Genomic DNA, 24,554 nt, shown 5'->3' with positions numbered 1-24,554 from the left:
AATTTCTCCGCTCTGTGAAGGATCCTGGCTTGTGCGGAGAGAATTCATCACCTGAGGAGGTTTGTGCCGACTTATGACAGCTGCAGGCGCCTCTTACTGAAGGCAGCAGATTGACATTTAATAGGATCGATAGAGAAATTCCAGAAACTCCTTTTAGTTGTCATCCACTCTACGGGTGAATGGTGACCTCCGAGAAAATGTCACAAGAGAACGGCAAAGAGCAACGCAAGAATGGAGATGACAGTCCCCGAATCTTCACGTCATAATTTAACAGCCCTACTATTCTCTGTAATTTGGGGCACACTCTCTCCACTGAACGCTTCCCTCTTGTAGTCTTCCCATGGAGCGCAGCATGCACCCAAGTCTCTGAGAATCTAATATATAAAGCTGAGTGTATGTATGTGTGTATGTCCGTCGCATTTACAATCATGAAATTTTGCACAGACACTCCGTGACTCAGAGAATGTCATAGACTATGGTTTGATGGGAAAATTTAACTCCGTGCTTTAGTTACTCTCCAAAAAACCTGCCTCCATTAAAGTCAATTGAGCTGCGAGCTATTAGGTTATTAATAGGAGCTGTAGTTGGTTGCTATAGGAACAAAATAAATTGTTAGTATAAGAAGCTTCTGTGTGAGGTAATATGATGTCGGTGGGGAGACGGATAGAGAGAGACAGAAAGAGACAGAGACAGGCAGACAGGGAAAGATACAGAGACAAGTAAAGAGACGTGGAAAGAGACAGACGGGAAAGAGACAGACAGACAGAAAAAGAGTCAGACAGGAAAAGAGACAGACAGACAGGAAAAGAGACAGACAGGCAGGAAGAGAGACAGGAAGAGAGACAGACGGGAAGAGAGACAGACGGGAAGAGAGACAGACGGGAAGAGAGACAGACGGGAAGAGAGACAGACGGGAAGAGAGACAGGCAGGAAATGAGTCACAGGAAATGAGACAGGGAAAAATACAGAGACAAGGAAAGAGACGGGGAAAGAGACAGACAGACAGAGACTAGGAGAGAGACAGTTACTATCCCGGGCAACGCCCGTATACTACAGCTTTTAGCTAATAAATGCCAAAAAAACATGAAGGGTATTTCCTTCTGTGGAGTGCCTGTACCTCATTGTTATAGTACATAGCGGGGGTCTCCGCACCCAGATACCAATCTGTAAGTATATACTTACAATAAAATAGTAAAATAAGTACTTCTCCTCCTCACTGCAGAGATCTTGTAAGTCTCATGTCCTCCTGAAAGCCAGCACCTGGGCAAAGAAGAAAAAGATGGCGGTAGCGATGGTCGGTAAAGAACATGGTAAACGCTATCCTAGAGAACAGCATTGTGTGATGAGACCATCATGGAGCTAAAATTCCCTGCTCTACCCGGCAATGTAGACAATCCGGCACCTTTCACCAACCACCTCCAATCATTACCAACAGAGATCTTTGTGTCTGATGAATAAGTCCTCGTATTGTGGCCCAGTCTTCTGGAAATCATTTATTACATTGTGCGAATGAATTATATAAGAGAAGTGCAGATGGCGGCACATCCGAGGGTTAATACCGGCCCCATCTCGGCACGGATTGAAGGTGATTGAGATCATCGGAACAAACACTTCTCATCCTTCCCTCTGTACATTCTCTCCTTCATTCTCTGATATTTCGGGTAATCACTATTATGAAGAAAGAGACAATTATCCTGAACACATCAGTGGTTTGTAGTAAGATCCAGATTTCAGCACCACGGACAGAGGAGCACATTTCCATCCTCCCTGTCCGGGGCTGTTAGGGGTGATTATGGGTGAAAACTCAACATTTATATTCAGGAGACCAGATCATAGGCTATAAGGGGATAACAGGACAGCGGGTTCCAATATTCAGGCTCACCAGTTGGAGGTCGTTTCTTTTTGTTTTAGGTCTCATAGTGTTTAAGGTTGAAGGTACAGGTAGACTGCAGTCCATCGAGTTCAGCCTAATAAGTTGATCCAGAGGAAGCAATAGTAATACCTGCATATTAGGGGAAGAATTCCACATACGGCAATCAGACGAGTTCCCTGGATCAGCACCCATCACAGAATCTACTGCACATAACAAATAATATTATATATTCCAAGAAAGGCAAACAGGCCCTTCTCGAATGGTAGTAGTAATTCAACCATTACAGCATCATGTGGCAGAGAGTTTTGTAGTTTCGCTGCTCTAACAGTAAATAATCCTTAGTATCACTGCTCTTACAGTAAAGAATCTGCATCTGTGATTATGATTAAACTTCCTTTCCTCTGACCATAGTGGATGCCCCCCTTGCCCCCATCGCAGGTGTAAAAAGATCATTAGAGAGAGCTCTGCACTGTCCCCTCATATATCTGTTGTAACAATGCTACTCACTTTGCTGCGGGTTGAGGCAATAACAGGAACGGTTTCATTTGAATAGTCCGGCTGGTTTATTTAAAAGTCCCATAAATCTCTTTCTCTCTCTCTCTCTCTCTCTATCTCTGTCTCTCTCTGTCTCTCTCTCTCCTCCCCATTCACATACATGGGTCTGGATTCCGGATCGGATCCGGACTTCTTTTTAAACCCGCGACGGATCCGCCGGACCCGGATTATTACAAGTCCGCTGAACTCTACTAGCAACCTTCAGGCACAGACAGCATATAAGACTACTGCTCTCCTTTGACAGTTAGGTCCAGAAATATTTGGACAGTGACACATGTTTTGTTATTTTAGCTGTTTACAAAAACATGTTCAGAAATACAATTATATATATAATATGAGCTGAAAGTGCACACTCCCAGCTGCAATATGAGAGTTTTCACATCCAAATCGGAGAAAGGGTTTAGGAATCATAGCTCTGTAATGCATAGCCTCCTCTTTTTCAAGGGACCAAAAGTAATTGGACAAGGGACTCTAAGGGCTGCAATTAACTCTGAAGGCGTCTCCCTCGTTAACCTGTAATCAATGAAGTAGTTAAAAGGTCTGGGGTTGATTACAGGTTTTGCATTTGGAAGCTGTTGCTGTGACCAGACAACATGCGGTCTAAGGAACTCTCAATTGAGGTGAAGCAGAACATCCTGAGGCTGAAAAAAAAGAAAAAATCCATCAGAGAGATAGCAGACATGCTTGGAGTAGCAAAATCAACAGTCGGGTACATTCTGAGAAAAAAGGAATTGACTGGTGAGCTTGGGAACTCAAAAAGGCCTGGGCGTCCACGGATGACAACAGTGGTGGATGATCGCCGCATACTTTCTTTGGTGAAGAAGAACCCGTTCACAACATCAACTGAAGTCCAGAACACTCTCAGTGAAGTAGGTGTATCTGTCTCTAAGTCAACAGTAAAGAGAAGACTCCATGAAAGTAAATACAAAGGGTTCACATCTAGATGCAAACCATTCATCAATTCCAAAAATAGACAGGCCAGAGTTAAATTTGCTGAAAAACACCTCATGAAGCCAGCTCAGTTCTGGAAAAGTATTCTATGGACAGATGAGACAAAGATCAACCTGTACCAGAATGATGGGAAGAAAAAAGTTTGGAGAAGAAAGAGAACGGCACATGATCCAAGGCACACCACATGCTCTGTAAAACATGGTGGAAGCAACGTGATGGCATGGGCATGCATGGCTTTCAATGGCACTGGGTCACTTGTGTTTATTGATGACATAACAGCAGACAAGAGTAGCCGGATGAATTCTGAAGTGTACCGGGATATACTTTCAGCCCAGATTCAGCCAAATGACGCAAAGTTGATCGAACGGCGCTTCATAGTACAGATGGACAATGACCCCAAGCATACAGCCAAAGCTACCCAGGAGTTCATGAGTGCAAAAAAGTGGAACATTCTGCAATGGCCAAGTCAATCACCAGATCTTAACCCAATTGAGCATGCATTTCACTTGCTCAAATCCAGACTTAAGACGGAAAGACCCACAAACAAGCAAGACCTGAAGGCTGCGGCTGTAAAGGCCTGGCAAAGCATTAAGAAGGAGGAAACCCAGCGTTTGGTGATGTCCATGGGTTCCAGTGATTGCCTCCAAAGGATTCGAAACAAAATATTGAAAATAAAAATATTTTGTTTGGGTTTGGTTTATTTGTCCAATTACTTTTGACCTCCTAAAATGTGGAGTGTTTGTAAAGAAATGTGTACAATTCCTACAATTTCTATCAGATATTTTTGTTCAAACCTTCAAATTAAACGTTACAATCTGCACTTGAATTCTGTTGTAGAGATTTCATTTTAAATCCAATGTGGTGGCATGCAGAGCCCAACTCGCCAAAATTGTGTCACTGTCCAAATATTTCTGGACCTAACTGTATATCCAGAACCACATCCAGAAGTGGAGGTATGTGAGCAGCCAGACCCGCCCGTCTCTCCGGCTGCTCATAAAACTCGGCCCTTTTATGCCCTAATATTCTGCCACTACTACCTGTACTGGAGCTTACTCCTGGGCTTACATTACATTGGATAATCATCTCTGCGACACAAACCTCCCATCGACTATATGACCAGCAGCCCTGTTATATTGTACATTGGAAATATGAAGGCTTAGAGGCGATCTTATTACAACCTGAATAACTCCAAGTTTAATAACCAGGCTTGGTGCAATCCCCCCATTTCTTTAATAACCTTGGCTGCTCTTCTCTGCACCCGCTCTGGTTCAGCTCTGTGCTTTTTATTCACTGGAGACCAAAATTATACTTCGTATTCTAAGTATGGTCGTACTAGGGTCTTGTATAGAGGGAAACTATGTTCTCATCATGCACATGTCGGCTTCTTTTAATGCATCCCATTATTTTATTAGCGTTGGCAGCAGCTGACTGACACTGGTCAATGGCTTTGCAAGGGTCTGGAATACAAGCTTTGAATCGGTGGTCTCCATCCTGTTAAACCACATGCTGTCAAGACTTGGAGGGGTTCTAGTGTTGCAGCAGCTGGAGAGCCACGGGCCGGAGCCTTCCTTCTTGATTACTTTCTTCCCAGCTTTTATCGCATATCTCCCTTCTCGAGATCTTTTAAGATCCATTAGGTTGTTCATTTCTACTCTCGACTAAAGAGTAAATAGTTCAGATATGTGATTTTGCAGAAAGGATTATTTTCTAGAACACCCTTAAAACCAAGCTTCTGTTATGACTGAGCCCTTCCACTCACACGGGGACAAACAAACCAGGATAGAGATTAACCAAAGGTCCCTATTCAGAATAGGTTTGTTACCTGCCTGACCCCGTTTGTTACCTACTTGACCGCTGAGATTGGCACCCTAAAGTTACGTCGGCTGACCCTGAATGTCCTTAACTGCGCCCTAAACTGTAACCCAGGTGTAACACAAAACACCAGTAAACATAAAAGTGCACACAGGCAGAGGGTGAGAAATAGGGCTAAAGACGTGTTTACACAGTCGTACAGGGAAAACGGAGGAAACGGAAAGACACCCAAAAAGACTTACTGAACGAGTGGAATGCCTCCAAATCCTAAATTAAACAGAATGGGAGAATTCTGAAAGAGAAACACACAAACCTTAAGGAAGAGCAAAAGCGATAACTCGGCAAGATTATCCTAAACTGAGGAGCTGGGACTCCAAACATCCATCAACCTTGAAATACAGGCAGCTCTGAGGCAGGTGCATGGCGAGTAGAAATAGCCCCTCCCAAGATTTACCTCTACCAGAAGAACACGACTGGTTATTCCAAGTACAACATGGCTGTAAATCCAGCGCAGGTTTCTCTATGGTCCGCACCAGCCCCGGGAGCCATGACCTCACTGTTGTTCTGTCAATCGATGACTGAGGCTTGAGTGCAGTGGTCATGTGACTAGAACAGAGCGGATATTCTCTGACGAAACTCTATTCTGGTCACCTGACTGCTGCAGCCAATCACAGAGCTCAACAGTCCTCTGACCGGAGAACGCTGGCATCATGCTTTACTTTAAAGACTGCGCCACTGATTCCGGACACGTTTTTCTTTCTTCTGTGTGCCCCTCTGTTCTTATACTATGCCCCCTGGTAATAAAGGAGCACAAACATCGCTCTGAACAGATGCGACCGGATCTGCCATACAATTGACAGAAAAGTGATTTTGAGGTTCTGCAGCAGCCTTAGTTTGCATTATGAGGTTCTGCAGCAGCCTTAGTTTGCATTATGAGGTTCTGCAGCAGCCTTAGTTTGCATTATGAGTTTCTGCAGCAGCCTTAGTTTGCATTATGAGGTTCTGCAGCAGCCTTAGTTTGCATTATGAGGTTTAGCAGCAGCCTTAGTTTGCATTATGAGGTTTAGCAGCAGCCTTAGTTTGCATTGTGAGGTTCTGCAGCAGCTGATTTGTGTATTATGAGGTCCTGCAGCAGCCTTAGTTTGCATTATGAGATTTAGCAGCAGCCTTAGTTTGCATTGTGAGGTTCTGCAGCAGCTGATTTGTGTATTATGAGGTTCTGCAGCAGCCTTAGTTTGCATTATGAGATTTAGCAGCAGCCTTAGTTTGCATTATGAGGTTCTGCAGCAGCCTTAGTTTGCATTATGAGATTTAGCAGCAGCCTTAGTTTGCATTGTGAGGTTCTGCAGCAGCTGATTTGTGTATTATGAGGTTCTGCAGCAGCCTTAGTTTGCATTATGAGGTTTAGCAGCAGCCTTAGTTTGCATTATGAGGTTCTGCAGCAGCCTTAGTTTGCATTATGAGGTTTAGCAGCAGCCTTAGTTTGCATTGTGAGGTTCTGTAGCAGCTGATTTGTGTATTATGAGGTTCTGCTGCAGCCTGAGTTTTCATTATGAGTTACTGCAGTAGCTGAGGTATGCATTATGAGGTTCTGCAGTAGCTGAGGTATGCATTATGAGGTTCTGCAGCAGCTAAGGTCTGCATTGTGAAGTTCTGCAGCACCCTCTGTGTGTTTATTATGAGGTTCTGCAGCAGCTGAGATGTGCATTATGAGGTTCTGCATTAGCTGAAGTGTGCTTTATGAGGTTCTGCAGCATCTGGGTCTGTATTATGAGGTTCTGCAGCATCTGAGGTGTGCATTATGAAGTTCTGCAGCTGCTAAGGTGTGCATTATGAAGTTCTGCAGCGGCCTGAGTGTGCATTATGAGGTTCTGCAGCAGCCTGAGTGTGCATTATGAGGTTCTGCAGCAGCTGCAGTGTGCATTATGAGGTTCTGCAGCAGCTTAGGTGTATATTATGGGGTTCTGCAGCAGCCTGAGTTTGCATTATGAGGTTCTGCAGTAACTGAGGTGTGCAGTATGAGGTGCTGCAGCTCTGCAGTGTGCATTGAGGTTCTGCAGCAGCTTAAGTGTATATTATGAGGTTCTGCAGCAGCTGCAGTCTGTATTATGAGGTTCTGCAGCAAGTGTCAATAGACTTTCTGCACTGATCTGTTTGTAAATGAATCTGTATGTGTTCAATGCTGACGTTCCAGGACTGTGAGCAGCGTCACATAGGATAAGTCTGACTCCGCTGTGAAGCTTTAATGGTGACCATTGGAGCAAAATCTGAATATTGTCCTGGAATATTCAACATGACTGAGACATGAAATCTCTATCTGGAGAGGGGAGTTAGATAGAATATAATAGATGATAAATTGATATTGGACACATATGATGCAATATATAGCCGTTTCACCCCCCCGATCCCTTGTTTTCCTGCTCATGCTCGGTATTTCTGGCGATATTCACTTTGTATCTTTGTTTAGCGCTGAGCCTAGTTACAATGTATCAAGGTCTCTTCTAGTTGCTGGTTTCTATGGTGACAGCAGTTTAGTTTATGCAGTTATTAACATGCACTGAACTATTTCTACCAGTATGTAAGTCGCATACATTCTGCCCCCATAGGATCCCCGGCTTTAGGGTGATAATGGGGGGAATTTGGCCAAGGTCGTGTTTAGGGTCAGGAACCAAATCTAAATGCTGGGCTGTCAGGCCATAACTGCATAATGTTGTATTTGACACAATGATATTTGGAGAATCAGTTTGGTGTTGAGAATGGATACATCTCCATCTACCATATTCTTAATTAGATCTTTTATGAGGATTCAGGGGAAGAAGCGTCATAGTAAATAAGTGCCAGCTTGTCAATAAATGGAAACTGTCAGTACCAGACTGCTGTAATTACTGGCTGGAAATGTTATCCTGCGGCCCGGGGTCTGCAGGGGGTTTATTATTCATGGTGGCTACAGACACAGACCAGTCACATCTTGCATTATAGATACATGAAGCGTATAGATTGGAGATGACTGCACAAAGTAATTAGTTACTGCAGCAATGTGACCTATGCCTCTGACCGCAACCATCGCAGTGTAATCCCCCGGTCCAGTCCGAAATGGATTTTTCAATGACGTCAATAATGTGTGGCTGTAGATAAGTTACTGAGCAGTGACTATGGGAAGGTGGGGGGGCGGCAAACATGGACGCTGCATCCAGGCATTTACAAAATGTACCTGGCATGTCAGGTGCACGTGTGAAGAACACTATTTCTGACCATTAAATTCAGACTGGTAGCAGAGGTGCTGAAGACTGCAGACTGGTAGCAGAGGTGCTGAAGACTGCAGACTGGTAGCAGAGGTACTGAAGATTACAGACTTGTAGCAGAGGTGCTGAAGACTGCAGACTGGTAGCAGAGGTGCTGAAGACTGCAGAATGGTAGCAAAGGTGCTGAAGACTGCAGACTGGTAGCAGAGGTGCTGAAGACTGCAGACTGGTAGCAGAGGTGCTGAAGACTGCAGACTGGTAGCAGAGGTGCTGAAGATTACAGACTGGTAGCAGAGGTGCTGAAGACTGCAGACTAGTAGCAGAGGTGCTGAAGACTGCAGACTGATAGCAGAGGTGCTGAAGATTGCAGACTAGTAGCAGAGGTACTGAAGATTACAGACTGGTAGCAGAGGTACTGAAGATTACAGATTGGTAGCAGAGGTACTGAAGATTACAGACTGGTAGCAGAGGTACTGAAGATTACAGACTGGTAGCAGAGGTACTGAAGATTACAGACTGGTACCAGAGGTGCTGAAGACTGCAGAATGGTAGCAGAGGTGCTGAAGACTGCAGAATGGTAGCAGAGGTACTGAAGATTACAGACTGGTAGCAGAGGTACTGAAGATTACAGACTGGTAGCAGAGGTACTGAAGATTACAGACTGGTACCAGAGGTGCTGAAGACTGCAGACTGGTAGCAGAGGTACTGAAGATTACAGACTGGTAGCAGAGGTGCTGAAGACTGCAGAATGGTAGCAGAGGTACTGAAGATTACAGACTGGTAGCAGAGGTGCTGAAGACTGCAGACTGGTAGCAGAGGTGCTGAAGACTGCAGACTGGTAGCAGAGGTGCTGAAGACTGCAGACTGGTAGCAGAGGTGCTGAAGACTGCAGACTGGTAGCAGAGGTACTGAAGATTACAGACTGGTAGCAGAGGTGCTGAAGATTACAGACTGGTAGCAGAGGTGCTGAAGATTGCAGACTGGTAGCAGAGGTGCTGCAGACTGCAGAATAGTAGCAGAGGTGCTGAAGACTGCAGACTGGTAGCAGAGGTACTGAAGATTACAGACTGGTAGCAGAGGTACTGAAGAATACAGACTGGTAGCAGAGGTGCTGAAGACTGCAGAATGGTAGCAGAGGTACTGAAGATTACAGACTGGTAGCAGAGGTGCTGAAGACTGCAGACTGGTAGCAGAGGTGCTGAAGACTGCAGACTGGTAGCAGAGGTGCTGAAGACTGCAGACTGGTAGCAGAGGTTCTGAAGACTGCAGACTGGTAGCAGAGGTGCTGAAGATTACAGACTGGTAGCAGAGGTACTGAAGATTACAGACTGGTAGCAGAGGTACTGAAGATTACAGACTGGTAGCAGAGGTACTGAAGATTACAGACTGGTACCAGAGGTGCTGAAGACTGCAGACTGGTAGCAGAGGTACTGAAGATTACAGACTGGTAGCAGAGGTGCTGAAGACTGCAGAATGGTAGCAGAGGTACTGAAGATTACAGACTGGTAGCAGAGGTACTGAAGATTACAGACTGGTAGCAGAGGTGCTGAAGACTGCAGAATGGTAGCAGAGGTACTGAAGATTACAGACTGGTAGCAGAGGTACTGAAGATTACAGACTGGTAGCAGAGGTACTGAAGACTGCAGACTGGAAGCAGAGGTACTGAAGATTACAGACTGGTAGCAGAGGTGCTGAAGACTGCAGAATGGTAGCAGAGGTACTGAAGATTACAGACTGGTAGCAGAGGTGCTGAAGACTGCAGACTGGTAGCAGAGGTGCTGAAGACTGCAGACTAGTAGCAGAGGTGCTGAAGACTGCAGACTAGTAGCAGAGGTACTGAAGATTACAGACTTGTAGCAGAGGTACTGAAGATTACAGACTGGTAGCAGAGGTGCTGAAGACTGCAGAATGGTAGCAGAGGTACTGAAGATTACAGACAGGTAGCAGACAAAACTCTGGAGTAACAAAGAAGTCTAATACCATGAAAGCTGCACACATCCAGGAGAACATCTGGAAAACCAGTTGGAAACATAGAAGTGGTCCTAGAAGTCAAGGGACAGGAAGCAGGCCGAACTACGGAGAAATTAAAAAGTCTGTATATGGAAGCTGGAGACTGGAGACCGCAGGCAGCCAGGAGAGGTCCAGGAGTCTGCAGCCAAGATATGTGCACAGGCAAACTAAAGGTCCTACTAGAAAGGCCTAGGAAATACAACACGTGGGAGCGTGCCGGGCTACTTGCTAAGCCCAACAGGAAACTGCAGTGGACCGTGGTGCAGGGACAGGTGTGTAACGTAGGGAATTTGGGCTAGCTGCTATGAAGTCTCCCATACACAGAAAACACACATGGGGGGATTCCTGTTCGCTTGTCTCTGTTTACATACAGAAACAGCAGCATTGGACTCGTTATATAGCAGTACTGAGCAGAATAGCTGTGAATCCTGTGCTGGGGTGAGATAAAATACTAGAATTTATATGTTAGTACTGAACAATTTAGCTGTGAATTTAAAATTTAGATGAGCTATAACAATTAGTCGAAAGCAACATCAGCATGTAGGACATGATACAGCTGTACTGAGCAGTGTAGCTGTGAATCCAGCACTGAGATGTCATGAAACACCAAATGACTAGTAAATATGGGAAGATATTAAATTCACTATTTTTAGATATTATCAACCTAACGAGCATCATAAGACGCTTTGCAAGGGTTTGGGCAAACTATATTTATGGTTTTGTGCCTGGTGCAGGCTCCTCAGGGGCGGGGTTATGGCATGATCCTCCCTGTTATGCTCCGCCCCTATGAATCCCTGCACTTGGTATAACACAATGTGTCAGTTTTTTGTTCTTGGTGCTGTAAATAGTTAATTTCTGGGCTGATGAACTTGTCACTTGTAATTTTCTGCTCGGAGTACTTCTGATCCAGATGCTCCGGACATTGGTAACGGCGTGTAGTCTGGGAGACTGATGCTTGTTGTGTTGTCTTGTACTCGTCCCCCCAGAGACCCGACCTAATAAAGATCCTGAGGATGTTCTATCGAGCGGCGTCTCAGGATTTGAGCGTCGGTTCGCTGCATTGTTCTCACCTCTACCCATTCATAACACACTTGACATAATTGTGCTCCATTTACCAGTAAAGATGATGAATGGACTTCATTCCCGGCCGAGCTGGTAAAAATAAAAGAATGACCAAACTCCGAGGTCCCTGTCAGTAAGATAAATCTGGTTGTGATATTCAGGGCACAGCTCTAATAATCAGGAACCTCGGGGGATCTGCGGTTTTAGGAGCCTTCGCCTTGTGATACACTTGATTCTATTTATATGAGATGACCGCTCGTCGTAAGATCGATAGGACACGGGGCGCGTACTCTGGAGGATTCGCTCTGTGCGCGCTCATCCCGTGCGCTCCTATCAATACTGCATGGTATTGTTTGTCACCAGGGCCTCGCAGGTCCTATTGGAAAATCTTCCTGGGGTTTGGATATAGGAAGGAGGTTTTACATCTCGTAATGTACTTTTTCTTTTGTGCTGTTTTGATGTCTTTGTTATAATCAATTTTGAAACTTTGACATTTAGAATATAGAAATAATCCAGTACAATAAAAAGCTCGATAAGTGCAAATCAGACGCTTCTAGGACCCAAAGATGGCACCGTAGATGACAATTAGTATGGAGCCTCAAAATTAGCTTTTATGGGAACAGATCTAGTAACATTAGGCCCTTTGCCCACAGGAAAAAATACCTGCGGAATTTCTAGATTTTCCAGAACCCGAACCCTAACCCTAAGTACAGACACTCCCCATGTTATCCTAAGGGATTTGGGGAGTGCTGTTTCAATGCTGCGGAATTTGCACCTGCGGAAAATGCTGCGGATTTCCAGCAGCCGCAAAGAACTGCATGTCAATTATTCCTGCAGATTTCCTGCCTCTCTACTGTATCTATGTAGATACAGGATACAGAGGGGGAAATCCACAAGAATAACGCTCGAATTCCGCACGTTTTCCGCAGGTTTACCTCAACAATTCCGCCTGAAATCTGCAATAACGGATAGCTGCGGATTCCGGGGAGCTGCTGCGTAAACCTGCGGAAATACCTGCAGTAAAGTCCGCAGGTACATTTTCTCGTGGGCACAGGGCCTTAAAATGTATTCACTGAGATCCTTGCTCTTACTATGATTAGGAGTCCAGTGGACAGTCCTGCTCTGTCACAGACAGCCCCCTATGTACTGAGGGAGTAGTTGCACCTACTAGTATAACTCTATAAGGTATCACATTGTACTCAATAGAGAAATGCTCTCATTTAAGGGAATCTGTCAGCAGGTTTTTCCTAGGTAATCTGAGGGCAGCATGAGGTAGAGGCTGAGGCCCTGATTTCAGGAATGTGTCACTTATTAGGCTGAGTGCTGTTGTTTCAATACAAGAGTTTTATCATCAGGAGATTATCACTGGCCGAGCTAGTGCCTACGTGAATCCTGGTCCAATCAGACTCCCAGAACGGATTAGCAACTCACTGTCTAAATACAATGTACACAGAGAGCTGAAGTAGAAAGTGATCCCAAAGTGAGCAAGACAAAAAAAACAAAATGCAAAATAGAAGAGAGGGTGTTTATTGCTAAATAATATAAAGCCTACTTACTGACAACAAACACAAGATAGGTGCAGAGTGGAGAACATAAACAGCAGCGAGGTATCCTGGATGTTCTTCCACTCCCTGGCAGAAGCTAACAGCAAAATGAGAATATCACCAGCAGTAAATACCAGCAGGGGGAAAGTATTTAAAGCTGCACCCGAAAGGTGATTGGGCAGACAAATGAGTAAATTAATACATTTGTTATCCTAATAGAACCTGATAACAGAAACTAAACACTCAAAGAAAAGGTGACTCTACTGTGGTTTGGCGGACCGAGAATCCTACCACAGAGCACAGACTAAAGGGTTCAAATCCAGACGCATGACAGTGGAGATCCCATATCTAAGCCCCATGTTATCAGACAAGAGGACACCTTATACCAAAGATCAAATTGGGGCAGGTAGGGCAGAGCTATAGGGGTCTTTGTGTCAGCAGGGGTCCCCCCTCTTGTCAAGACCTTTTCAGACGTAATACTTGTAAACCTTTTGAAAGTATAAGTCTTGATCAGATAGGATAACCCTCCATGTACAATATATAGAACAGAATCTGGCACTCCTGGTGCAAGAAGGGAACGTCGATTCTTAAGAACTTAAATTGAATGTTGATAAACGTTTTGGTCTGACTCTCAGACCTTCATCAGACCGATTGCAATAGAGAAAAAGTGCATATTCAGCGCAGGAACCATAGGGTAACAATCCATGGAATATGTCACTTCTCAAAGATTGTTACAGGTATATCCAGTCTTCGTAACCCTGCAAGCTGATACAATATATCACCATAAGTACAATATATCAGATTGACAGAGTATAAGGTCTTAAAGGGAAAATGTCAGCAGGGTTTTGATATCTCATCTGAGCTTAGCATAATGTAGAAGAGAGACCCTGAATCCTATGATGTATCACTTAGTTTACTGGGTGCAACAGTTGTGACACAATCAGAGTTCTGAGCTGTAGGATGAAGCAGAGCTGAGAAAGCTGCCCACACCGAGCTCTTTATGTACATTGTCTATGGACTGTTGCTGTTTATTACAGGAGGGGGTGAGGATGGACACAGCAACAGCAGTGATAATCAACTAGTGATAAAACCTTCATCATAAGTAAACCACAGCACACAGTGTGATAAGTGGCACATTGCTGAATTCTGTGTTTCAACCCCTACATCATGCTGTACTCAGATTGCATAGCAAAAACCACTGATGGGTACTGATGGACACATGTTTGGACGAGTTATTTCTAGGGGAGAGTCAGGCTGTAATGATCCTTCATAAGGAGAAATTATAATTAAGCGGGATAAAAACGTAAATTGACTGGCAGACATCTTATCTCTATATCCTGTGTTACTTATTACATGTCGTAATACGTCATAAGGAATTGACTAAATCCTGGACGACACCAGTTCAATCACCGTGATTATTCCTGGATAATCATGTAGATCGGATGACCTCCTCCGAGAGCGATTCATCCCCTAAGTGTTTCATGTCTGTCACCCGATCCTTGTGGCAATGAACAGATTCAATCCTAAACTCCAGGTAATTTAATGATCGAAATGATTGATAGTAAGGTGCAATCTCCATGGCCGGTATGGAATGGCAGGGCATCATCTTGGCTGGCCGTCTGGATCTTTGTTGCAGGCATTCGGGGCGATGCATCTTGGTGGCGGGCACCCCGAGGGCACCGATGTTGTAGACGTCTAGGGGCAGGCCACCCTGGGGGGCATTAGAGGCACAGTTCTATTTTTGTTCCTCCATTCCTGAGACATTGCCTCCTCCTCAGTGTGTGTGTATGTAATAATGTTAGCCAAGTGGGCGTTATCTTCATCTCTTCTTGATGATCACACCCTGTTGGCTAAATGGATTAGAATTATATTCAGATAAGAAGAGGCCATATCTCATGACCGGAGACCCGCTGGAACAAAAGAAACACAGCATCAGATTCTGGAAAACAGCAGAGTTTACACCAGTTTTTAAAAAATAATTACATATTTATAGCAAGTGACAAGGAAGAGAAAAGTTTAAAAACTGGCAATAATGAACATTTAGTTGCGCATATAATTTGGGGATGTGTTGGATCCAAACTGGTTGTTTAAAAGGGTTGAATGAAATAAGAAACAGATTGGTCACTTGCTGCAGAAGCTGCGCCTCTCTTATCTGTGGCCGTGTCGGGTATTGCAGCAGACAATGGGGCGGCTGTACCAGATGCAGCCCACAAATATGAGAGGTGCTATTTCTGTAATTACCATCAATGACTTTCTTTCCTTTAAGATTACTCTTCTCATCCGCTGTTACTCTTCTTTCTTGTATTTCGGCCTCTTTTGATACTTGTTTCAGTGACTTTGCTTTCACATTTGGAGCATCGTGTGATCTGAAGAATATTGCAGCTTTCTACTTCCCGACATGTTAACTTGATGGAGCAATGGCTGCAGAAGTAATCCAAAGCTTTTACATTGTCAGTCAAGTGTTTGTCAGATAATGGGGGTGGATGAGTCTGAAGCTCCTGCGCTTCATAGACATGACTTCTGCCAGGCTTCAATGTGCACCGTACGCCACAAACCAAGGCTGTTTCCATAGCTCTTATATGTATAAGGGTCGATATGGCAGATTTAAAGCAGATCTTTTATGTTCCTCATGGCCAAAGGTGCATGTTTAGGACTATTGTAATTTCCTGTAGATTTGGTGTAATGTCCAAGAATTAGGAAAGTGATTTATGTGCTGATTGCCCCAGACATTGAAATGAAGGAAACCCTAACGCCCCCATACACATCAGACGTATGGGGCAACAGCTATCTCTGTCCTCCTCCTCCAGACTCGCCTGTCCCCCTCCACCTCTCCCAGACTCCCGTTTCCCCCTCCAGACTCCTGTGTCCCTGTCCTCGTCCCTTCCAGACTCCCCTCTCCACTCCTCTTCTCTCCAGTCTCCCCTCTCCTCCTCCAGACTCTCTTGTCTCCCTCCAGACTCCCATGTCCCCCTGCAGACTCCCCTCTCCCCCTCCCTTGTCCTCTTCCAGACTCACCTATCCCCCTCCAGACTCCTCCTCTCCTTCCCTCCAGACTCCCCTTTCACCTCGTCTTCCCTCCAGAATCATCGGTCCTCTTCCAGATTCCCCTGTCCTGTCCCCTCCTCTTCCCGCCAGACACCCCTGTCCCCCTCCTCTTCCCCCCTGACTCCCCTTTCACCTCCTCTTCCCTCCAGACTCGTCGGTCCACTTCCAGATTCCCGTGTCCTGTCCCCTCCTCTTCCCTCCAGACTCCCCTGTCCCCCTCCTCTTCCCTCCTGACTCCCCTTTCACCTCCTCTTCCCTCCAGATTCGTCGGTCCACTTCCAGATTCCCCTGTCCTGTCCCTCTCCTCTTCCCTCCAGACTCCCCTGTCCCCCTCCTCTTCCCTCCAGACTCCCCTGTCCCCCTCCTCTTCCCTCCAGACTCCCCTGTCCCCCTCCTCTTCCCTCCAGACTCCCATGTCCCCCCTCCTCTTCCCTCCAGACTCCCCTATCCCCCTCCTCTTCCCTCCAGACTCCCCTATCCCCCTCCTCTTCCCTCCAGACTCCCCTGTCCCCATCCTCTTCCCTCCAGACTCCCCTGTCCCCATCCTCTTCCCTCCAGACTCCCCTGTCCCCATCCCCTTCCCTCCAGACTCTCCTGTCCCCCTCCTTTTCCCTCCAGACTCCCCTGTCCCCCTCCTTTTCCCTCCAGACTCTTCTGTCCCATTCCTCTCCCCAGACTCCCCTGTCCCCATCCTCTTCCCTCCACACTCCCCTGTCCCCATCCTCTTCCCTCCAGACTCCCCTGTCCCCCTCCTTTTCCCTCCAGACTCCCCTGTCCCCCTCCAGACTCTTCTGTCCCATTCCTCTCCCCAGACTTCCCTGTCCCCCCTCCTCTTCCCTCCAGACTCCCATGTCCCCCTCCTCTTCCCTCCAGACTCCCCTGTCCCCCTCCTCTTCCCTCCAGACTCCCCTGTCCCCCTCCTCTTCCCTCCAGACCCTTCTGTCCCATGTCTCTCCCCAGACTTCCCAGATGTAGCACTGGGGCCTGTTGGGAGTAGATGCTCATTTGGGACTGTGCAGCTCTGGACCACACCGTTGAACTCCTTTCATTTATAATGGGTTTCTGGTTGTTCAGTAAGAATGGCTGCATGCTGCACTGCCAAATACAACAAATGTGTTGATGGAACCTCCGATGGGGCGGTCAAAATGCAGATGTGCTCCCTTGTTCCCTGGGACCAGGCCCGGCTGAAAGAACCCAAATAGAGATGCAGTCCCCCCTATATCTCCATGTAATCTTGGTGCTCGGAGTGACTATGACATAGAACGGCTGTCAGTCATGTTCTCCCTCTCTCTGCTTCTTTCCAGTTTGACGCGGACAGGGACGAGGAGGAGGTCTTCTTCGACATCAGTGCGGCCGTTGACAATAAGTTATTCCCAGCTAAGGAACCTGTAGCCGGTGAGTAAATCATATTGATTAATTTATTGCTGCAAATGTAGAATTAATTGATTTGTTAATTGCTGTAAAATGACAATATGAATCAATAATTATGGATCCGTTTTCTTATTATTTGAGGGGGATGTTGGCGGGGAAAAAAATGTCAGGTTTGGTGCCTTATGGCGGAATAACATTCATTTGCTGCACAACACACTGCCTCTCCGTGCTGCACGGACTTGTGAATTGCATAGTAATCAGGGCAATAGTAAAGACGCAGTGTAACCTAGGTGCGGTGTGTGCACTGAACGCAAAGTATTGTCTGGAAAATAAATTTGAAGTGTAAAGTGACTGTCCGCCCAGAAGCACTTTGTTTTGTATTATCTTTTATAGCAGTCAGGATTCTGTCTTTTTTTTTTAATGCAAAATCCAGTGAAGACATAAATGATAAAATTCTGGCTGCCCTCCATCACCAGTAGGGGGAGCTCATATAGGGAAAGACCTGTCATTCAATGGGGGCAGGCAGAGAAAAGCTGGCCCAGGAGCTTCTCGGCTTAGTTGTATGAGCCACCGACTTCGATTGGCCATTCAAAGCAAATTCCCAGCAGTGTTTTATAGAGTAAAACATACCTAGCTTCAATCACGCAGCCAGTATCTGATCCATGCTGCCCGTAGTTTCTGCAAAACGAGTCTATTCCCTATTAAGAGGCTGGTGCTGGGCAGGGAAATGGCCTCAGGAGGCAGCGGCTCAGGACCACACCTCTTAGGCTATGTGCGCACGTTGCGTTCTATTCCGGAGCGTGTAAGTCACTGCATGTGCGTCTCAGAACGCAGCCGAAAAGCTGCGTTCTGAGACGCATTATTACTGCAGAATTCCTGCTTAATTCATGCGTTCTGGATGCTTCCAGAATGCACATTTTTGACAGTGCGGTCCCACTCGACTCTGCAGCATCCCCATAGACTTGCAGCAGAGCCGAGTGGGACCGCACTGTCAAAAAGAGCATGGCTGGCTGCGACACAGAGCCGCGCGATCAGAATGAACTCAGATGAACTTCATCCGACTTCATTGTGATCCCGCGGCTCTGTGCGTGTGCCGCGGCTTGATTTGCGGTCACATGTGAAGGACTCACCTGTGATCGCAAATCCCCTGAGTGACTACAGTGAGCCGCGCGATCAGCTGTGCTTTCACTCAGGTTACTCGTGGCCACAGCTGCAGTCCTCCACCTGAGAGCGGTGGCCGCGAGTAACCTCAGTGACAGCACAGCTGATCGCGCAACTCACTTCAGTTGCTGCATGGAGCTCACAGGAGCGGTGGTGTTGTACTGCCGCTCCTGTCAGCTTCCGATGTAGCAGAGCTGAAAGTGTCGTGGGACCTTGCGTGGATTACGTCGGACCTGGAGGTGTTTTTAGGGGTTAATAAAGTGGTGAAAAAGGGTGTTTTTTGACTTTCATTACAAATAAAGGATTTTTTGGATGTGTGTGTTTATTTTCTTTAACTTACGGGTTAATCATGGAAGGTATCTCGGGGAGACGCCTTCCATGATTACCCTAAGACTTAGTGGCAGCTATGGGCTGCCATTAACTCCTTATTACCTTGATTGCCACCACACCAGGGCAATTCGGGATGAGCCAGATACAGTCCCGGGACTGTCGCATCTAATGGACGCGGCAATTCCGGGCGGCTGCTGGCTAATATTGTTAGGCTGGGAGGCTCCCCATAACATGGAGCTCCCCATCCTGAGAATACCAGCCTTCAGCCGTGTGGCTTTACCTTGGCTGGTATCAAAACTGGGGGGGACCGCACGGTTTTTTTTTTTTTATTATTATTTATTTATTTTTTTACTGCTTGATATAGACACGCCCACCGGCGGCTGTAATTGGCTGCAGTGAGACAGCTGTCACTCAGCGTGAGGGCGTGTCTGACTGCAACCAATCATAGGCACCGATGGGCGGGGGAAGCAGGGAATACGAGATGGATTAATGAGCGGCCGGCATTTTCAAAAGAGGAAAAGCCGCCACAGTGTGAACGCCGTGCAGCACCGCGCCGGTAATCGTGGATCGGTGAGTATGAGAGAGGGAGTGGGAGGGGGAGACCGACATGGACAGAGAGAGAGAGACCGAAAGATCTGCCTTTGTTATGTCAAAAAAACATGCGGATCGTAACAAAAATGCAGTGCAAACTCACTGCTTAACATTTTGGCAGCGTTTTTCTACAACTCATTGATTTCAATGGGTGTAGAACGCTGCCAAAACGGACAAAAGAATTGACATGCTGCTTTTCTAAACGCAGAGATTTTGTCAAATTTTTGACAATCAAAACGCTGCGTTTAAAAAACTTTGTGCGCACGGATTTTGCATGATTCTCATAGACTTTGCTGGGAAGCAGAACGCATGCATTTTGACAATGTGACGCTGCAGCTTAAAACGCTGCAGAAACGCAAAAATAAACGCAACGTGCGCACATGCCCTAAAATGGAACTTGTCACCAGATTTGGTGACTATAAGCTGTGCACCAGTGAGCCCTTATATACAGCATTCTAGAAAACTGTATATAAGAGCCCAGGTCGCGCTGTATAATGTAAAAATCACCTTTATTATACTCACCTGCGGGGCGGTCCGGTCCGATGGCGTCACTGCTCTCGGTCCAGCGCCTCCTCTCTTCCTTCTATCGCCATCCTCCTTCCTAGCTCCGTGTGGATGACGCGACCTACATCATCCACACAGAGGCCGCCATTGCGTTCCTGCGCATGCACAGCTACACTGCCCAGTTCTGCTGTATAATGTCCTCTCTGCAGCTGCTGCTTCTAAATGTGAGCTACCTGGAGATAGGCGAGCAGGACTCCCTTGTGTCCGTATACGCTGTGTATGGAGACATCAGTGCAGATGGTCTAAAGCAGCTCCGAGACAACTGAAGCTTAGAGGCAGAGCCTGGAGAGGGGTGAAAAATGCAAGATACAAGTCAAATTCTGGTCAGAAATACTCTTATTATTGTATACATATGATGAGAAATACATTGTATCCTTACCACCTGAGCCTGGGACTTGTAGTGCATCTGGATCACATTCAGGCTCGTGGAGTAATCTGGTATGAAGGTGAAGTTGTGCAGGTAATGTTCTGTTTTCCGCTGGAGTCACGTGCCCCAGGTCGCGGCATTGATCTCCCGGCTCCGTCAGCCGCACGCTCCTTTCTGCATCACATGAACAATGGGAGATACAACACAGAAGGCGAAATGCTTCATTATTATCTTTGTAACCCTGGTCGTTAGGAGCAACCGTGAAAAGCGACAATTAAGCAGAACATTACTCGATTAACCCTTCCCTGGCAATTATATAAGTATGTAAATAAATCATCCTCTGTGTGGTCTCTCATGTGTCACCAAACTACAACTCCCAGCATGCATCTAGGATAGGGGGCAGAGGGATCCTTTTAACCACCAAAAATCATCGGCAGTAAACTTCTAAAGAAGCTTAAAGGGGTTGTCCAGAGAGAAAAAAAAGTAGCTAGTTTTATTTACTTTTAACCAGTCTGAACCCTACTATTTGATTGAACCTATGAAATCCAAACTTCTAGAAAACCCTGGTAATGAGGATCCCCAATAATTAGGTATTCTGATAACGAGCTGATCACAAAGTGTTTCTGTTCTGACCAAGTGATCAGCTGCGGGGAAACCTGGTAGTAAGCGTTCAGTTTCCCTGCAGCGCCTCCAGTGGAGAAATGGAGCATTACACAGTGTCCATTCACATCAGTGGCTGCTTGTGTCATTCCAATCAGGACGAGTCCACCAGACGCTCTATAAAACCGCTCTGTATTCCTGCCAATAGAGGACGACCCCCCTCGAACAACCCAGAAATCCCCAACAAGGTGCAGAATAATTGGTTTTGGAGAATAGACAACACTTCATTTTATTTATAGGATCTTTCAGAATATAATATACCGGTCGGGGGTAGATGAGTAGACCAGGCTCTGAGGACGTGGAGGACCTCTATGACTTTGTGATGCTCCATAACCTGGAGCTTTCCGCAGACTGTGCCCCCGCCTGGCGCTGACCTCATATATCTCGTATATCGATTGTGGTCATTTCATGATGGTGATCCATAGCTGAAGCTTTATTACAGCTGCTATAAGTCAATAAAACAGCAGCGACATGACCTCCCCGGATCCTCGGAGTCCATCGTGTCATCTGAGGAAATTCATGATTCCCTAGAAGTTACCCTGGAAGAAAGCGACGTGTGTAAAAGACGAACCGGAGATTCATTTTCCTGATGGACTGTAAATCCCGGTTGGTAGTGAAGCCGGCACTGTCTGGAAGAAGGATGTCCTCAATTTCCAGAGATCATTGACCCATTGAGCAGAGGTCAGGTCATTAAATAATAACACATATATGAATAGTATAGCTCTAGAAGCACAAAGACATTTCTTAAATTACAAGATGCTAACATTGAAGGAAAGGCTTCCCTGAGATTGGTAAAAAGGTTACTTTTAAATTTACAGTGCCTTGCGAAAGTATTCGGCCCCCTTGAATTTTTCAACCTTTTCCCACATTTCAGGCTTCAAACATAGAGATAAAAAAATGTTAATGTTCTGGTGAAGAATCAACAATAATTGGGACACAATTGTGAAGTTGAACAAAATATGGTAAAAAGCAAATTAAGTTAGCTAAGTTTGAGACAGAGAGACTCATTGCGAGAGAAAGTAAAAATAATCCTAAAATATTCTTTAACTACATAAACAGTAAAAAACTGAAAAGCGATAGTGTTGGCCCCCTTAAAAATAGTCTTGGTGAAATGGTGGAAGGGGATGAGGGTAAAGCCAACCTGCTGAAGGACTTTTTTTCTACGGTTTTTATACAAGAAAATGCCATGGCAGATGACATGACCAGTGATACCATAAATTCACCCTTGAATATTACCTGCTTAACCCAGCAGGAAGTACGCCGCAGCCTCGAAATCACTAAGGTTGACAAATCTCCGGGCCCGGATGGCATACACCCCAGAGTACTACAGGAATTGAGTTCTGTGATAGATAGACCATTATTTTTAATCTTCTCAGATTCCTTAATAACAGGGTCGGTACCGCAGGACTGGCGCATAGCTAATGTGGTGCCAATATTCAAAAAGGGGACAAAAACTGAGCCGGGAAATTATAGGCCGGTAAGTTTAACCTCTACGGTTGGTAAAATCCTTGAGGGTTTCTTGAGAGATGCTATACTGGAGTATCTCAAGAAAAATAACCTTATGACAGAGTATCAACATGGGTTTATGAGGGATCGATCCTGTCAAACTAATTTGATCAGCTTCTATGAAGAGGTAAGTTCAAGCCTGGACCAGGGAAATGCAGTGGATGTTGTATATATGGACTTTTCAAAAGCTTTTGATACGGTGCCACACAACAGGTTGGTAAATAATGGGGATAAGGGAAAATATGTGTAACTGGGTTAAAAACTGGCTCAGTGATAGGAAACAAAGGGTGGTTATTAATGGTACGTACTCGGACTGGGTCTCAGTTCATAGTGGGGTACCCCAGGGGTCACTATTGGGCCCGCTTCTTTTCAACATATTTATAAATGACCTTGTTGGGGGCATGCGGAGTAGAATTTCAATATTTGTAGATGATACTAAACTCTGCAGGGTAATCAATACAGAGGAGGATAAGTTTATATTACAGGGAGATTTATGTAAATTGGGGGATTGGGCTGAGAAGTGGCAATTGAAGTTTAATGTAGATAAATGTAAGGTCATGCACTTGGGTAGAGGAAATAACATTTATGATTATGTACTTAATTGTAGAACACTGGGTAAAACAGACACAGAAAAAGACTTGGGTGTATGGGTGGATGGTAAACTTCACTTTAGTGGCCAGTGTCAGGCAGCTGCTGCCAGGGCTAATAAAATAATGGGATGTATTAAAAGAGGTATAAGTGTTCATGAAAAAAATATAGTTCTACCCCTGTACAAGTCACTAGTGCGACCGCACTTATATACTGTGTACAATTCTGGTCACCGATATATAAGAAGGACATAGCTGAACTGGAGAGGGTGCAGAGAAGAGCCACCAAGATTATTAGAGGAATGGGTGGGCTGCAATACCAAGACAGGTTATTAAACTTGGGGTTATTTAGTTTGGAAAAACGAAGGCTTAGGGGGGATCTAATCACAATGTATAAATATATGAGGGGACAGTACAGAGACCTTTCCAAAGATCTTTTTACACCTAGGCCTGCGACTGGAACATGGGGGCATCCGCTACGGCTTGAGGAAAGAAGGTTTAATCATAATCACAGACGAGGATTCTTTACTGTACGAGCAGTGAGACTATGGAACTCTCTGCCGCATGATGTTGTAATGAGTGATTCACTACTAACATTTAAGCAGAGCCTGGACGCCTTTCTTGAAAAATTTAATATTACCAGTTATGTATATTAGATTTTATGACCGGGTATTGATCCAGGGAACTAGTCTGATTGCCGGATGTGGAGTCAGGAAGGAAATTTTTTCCCCATTGGAACTTGTTTGCCACATTGGGGTTTTTTTTGCCTTCCTCTGGATCAACATGTTAGGCTACGGGTTGAACTAGATGGACTTAGAGTCTCCCTTCAACCTTAAAAACTATGATACTATGAAAATGTATTGCTTATTTTAAACTTTATAAAACATAATAAACTGAAAATTGGGGCGTGCAATATTATTTGGCCCCTTTAAGTTAATACTTTGTAGCGCCACCTTTTGCTGCGATTACAGCTGCAACTCGCTTGGGGTGTGTCTCTAGTAGTTTTGCATATTGAGAGACTGAAATTCTCACCCATTCTTCCTTTGCAAACAGATGGAGCTGAGTGAGGTTGGATGGAGAGCGTTTCCACAGATTCTCGATTGGGTTCAGGTCTGGACTGTGACTTGGCCATACTAACACCTGGATACGTTTATTTGTGAACCATTCCATTGTAGATTTTTCTTTATGTTTGGGATCATTGTCTTGTTGGAAAACAAATCTCCGTCCCAGTCTCAGGTCTTTTGCAGACTCCAACAGGTTTTCTTCAAGAATGGTCCTGTATTTGGCTCCATCCATCTTCCCATCAATTTTAACCATCTTCCC

The 24,554-nt window shown here is 45.5% G+C and overlaps 1 protein-coding gene across 1 annotated transcript in view; it reads left to right on the top strand.

The window, feature by feature from the left end:
* AK5 (adenylate kinase 5) overlaps positions 1 to 24,554 on the top strand; it is a 187,650-nt gene that overhangs the window by 105,115 nt on the left and 57,981 nt on the right. Inside the window, exon 7 of the mRNA XM_075320281.1 lies at positions 17,399 to 17,489. Coding sequence (XP_075176396.1) covers positions 17,399 to 17,489 — 91 coding nt within the window. The remainder of the gene's footprint in view (positions 1 to 17,398; positions 17,490 to 24,554) is intronic.

This window comes from Anomaloglossus baeobatrachus, chromosome 8 (genome assembly GCF_048569485.1).
Source record: "Anomaloglossus baeobatrachus isolate aAnoBae1 chromosome 8, aAnoBae1.hap1, whole genome shotgun sequence".
Taxonomy (NCBI): Eukaryota; Metazoa; Chordata; class Amphibia; order Anura; family Aromobatidae; genus Anomaloglossus; species Anomaloglossus baeobatrachus.
The sequence above is the reverse complement of the archived record's forward strand: the minus strand, read 5'-3'. Positions and strand labels throughout refer to the sequence as shown.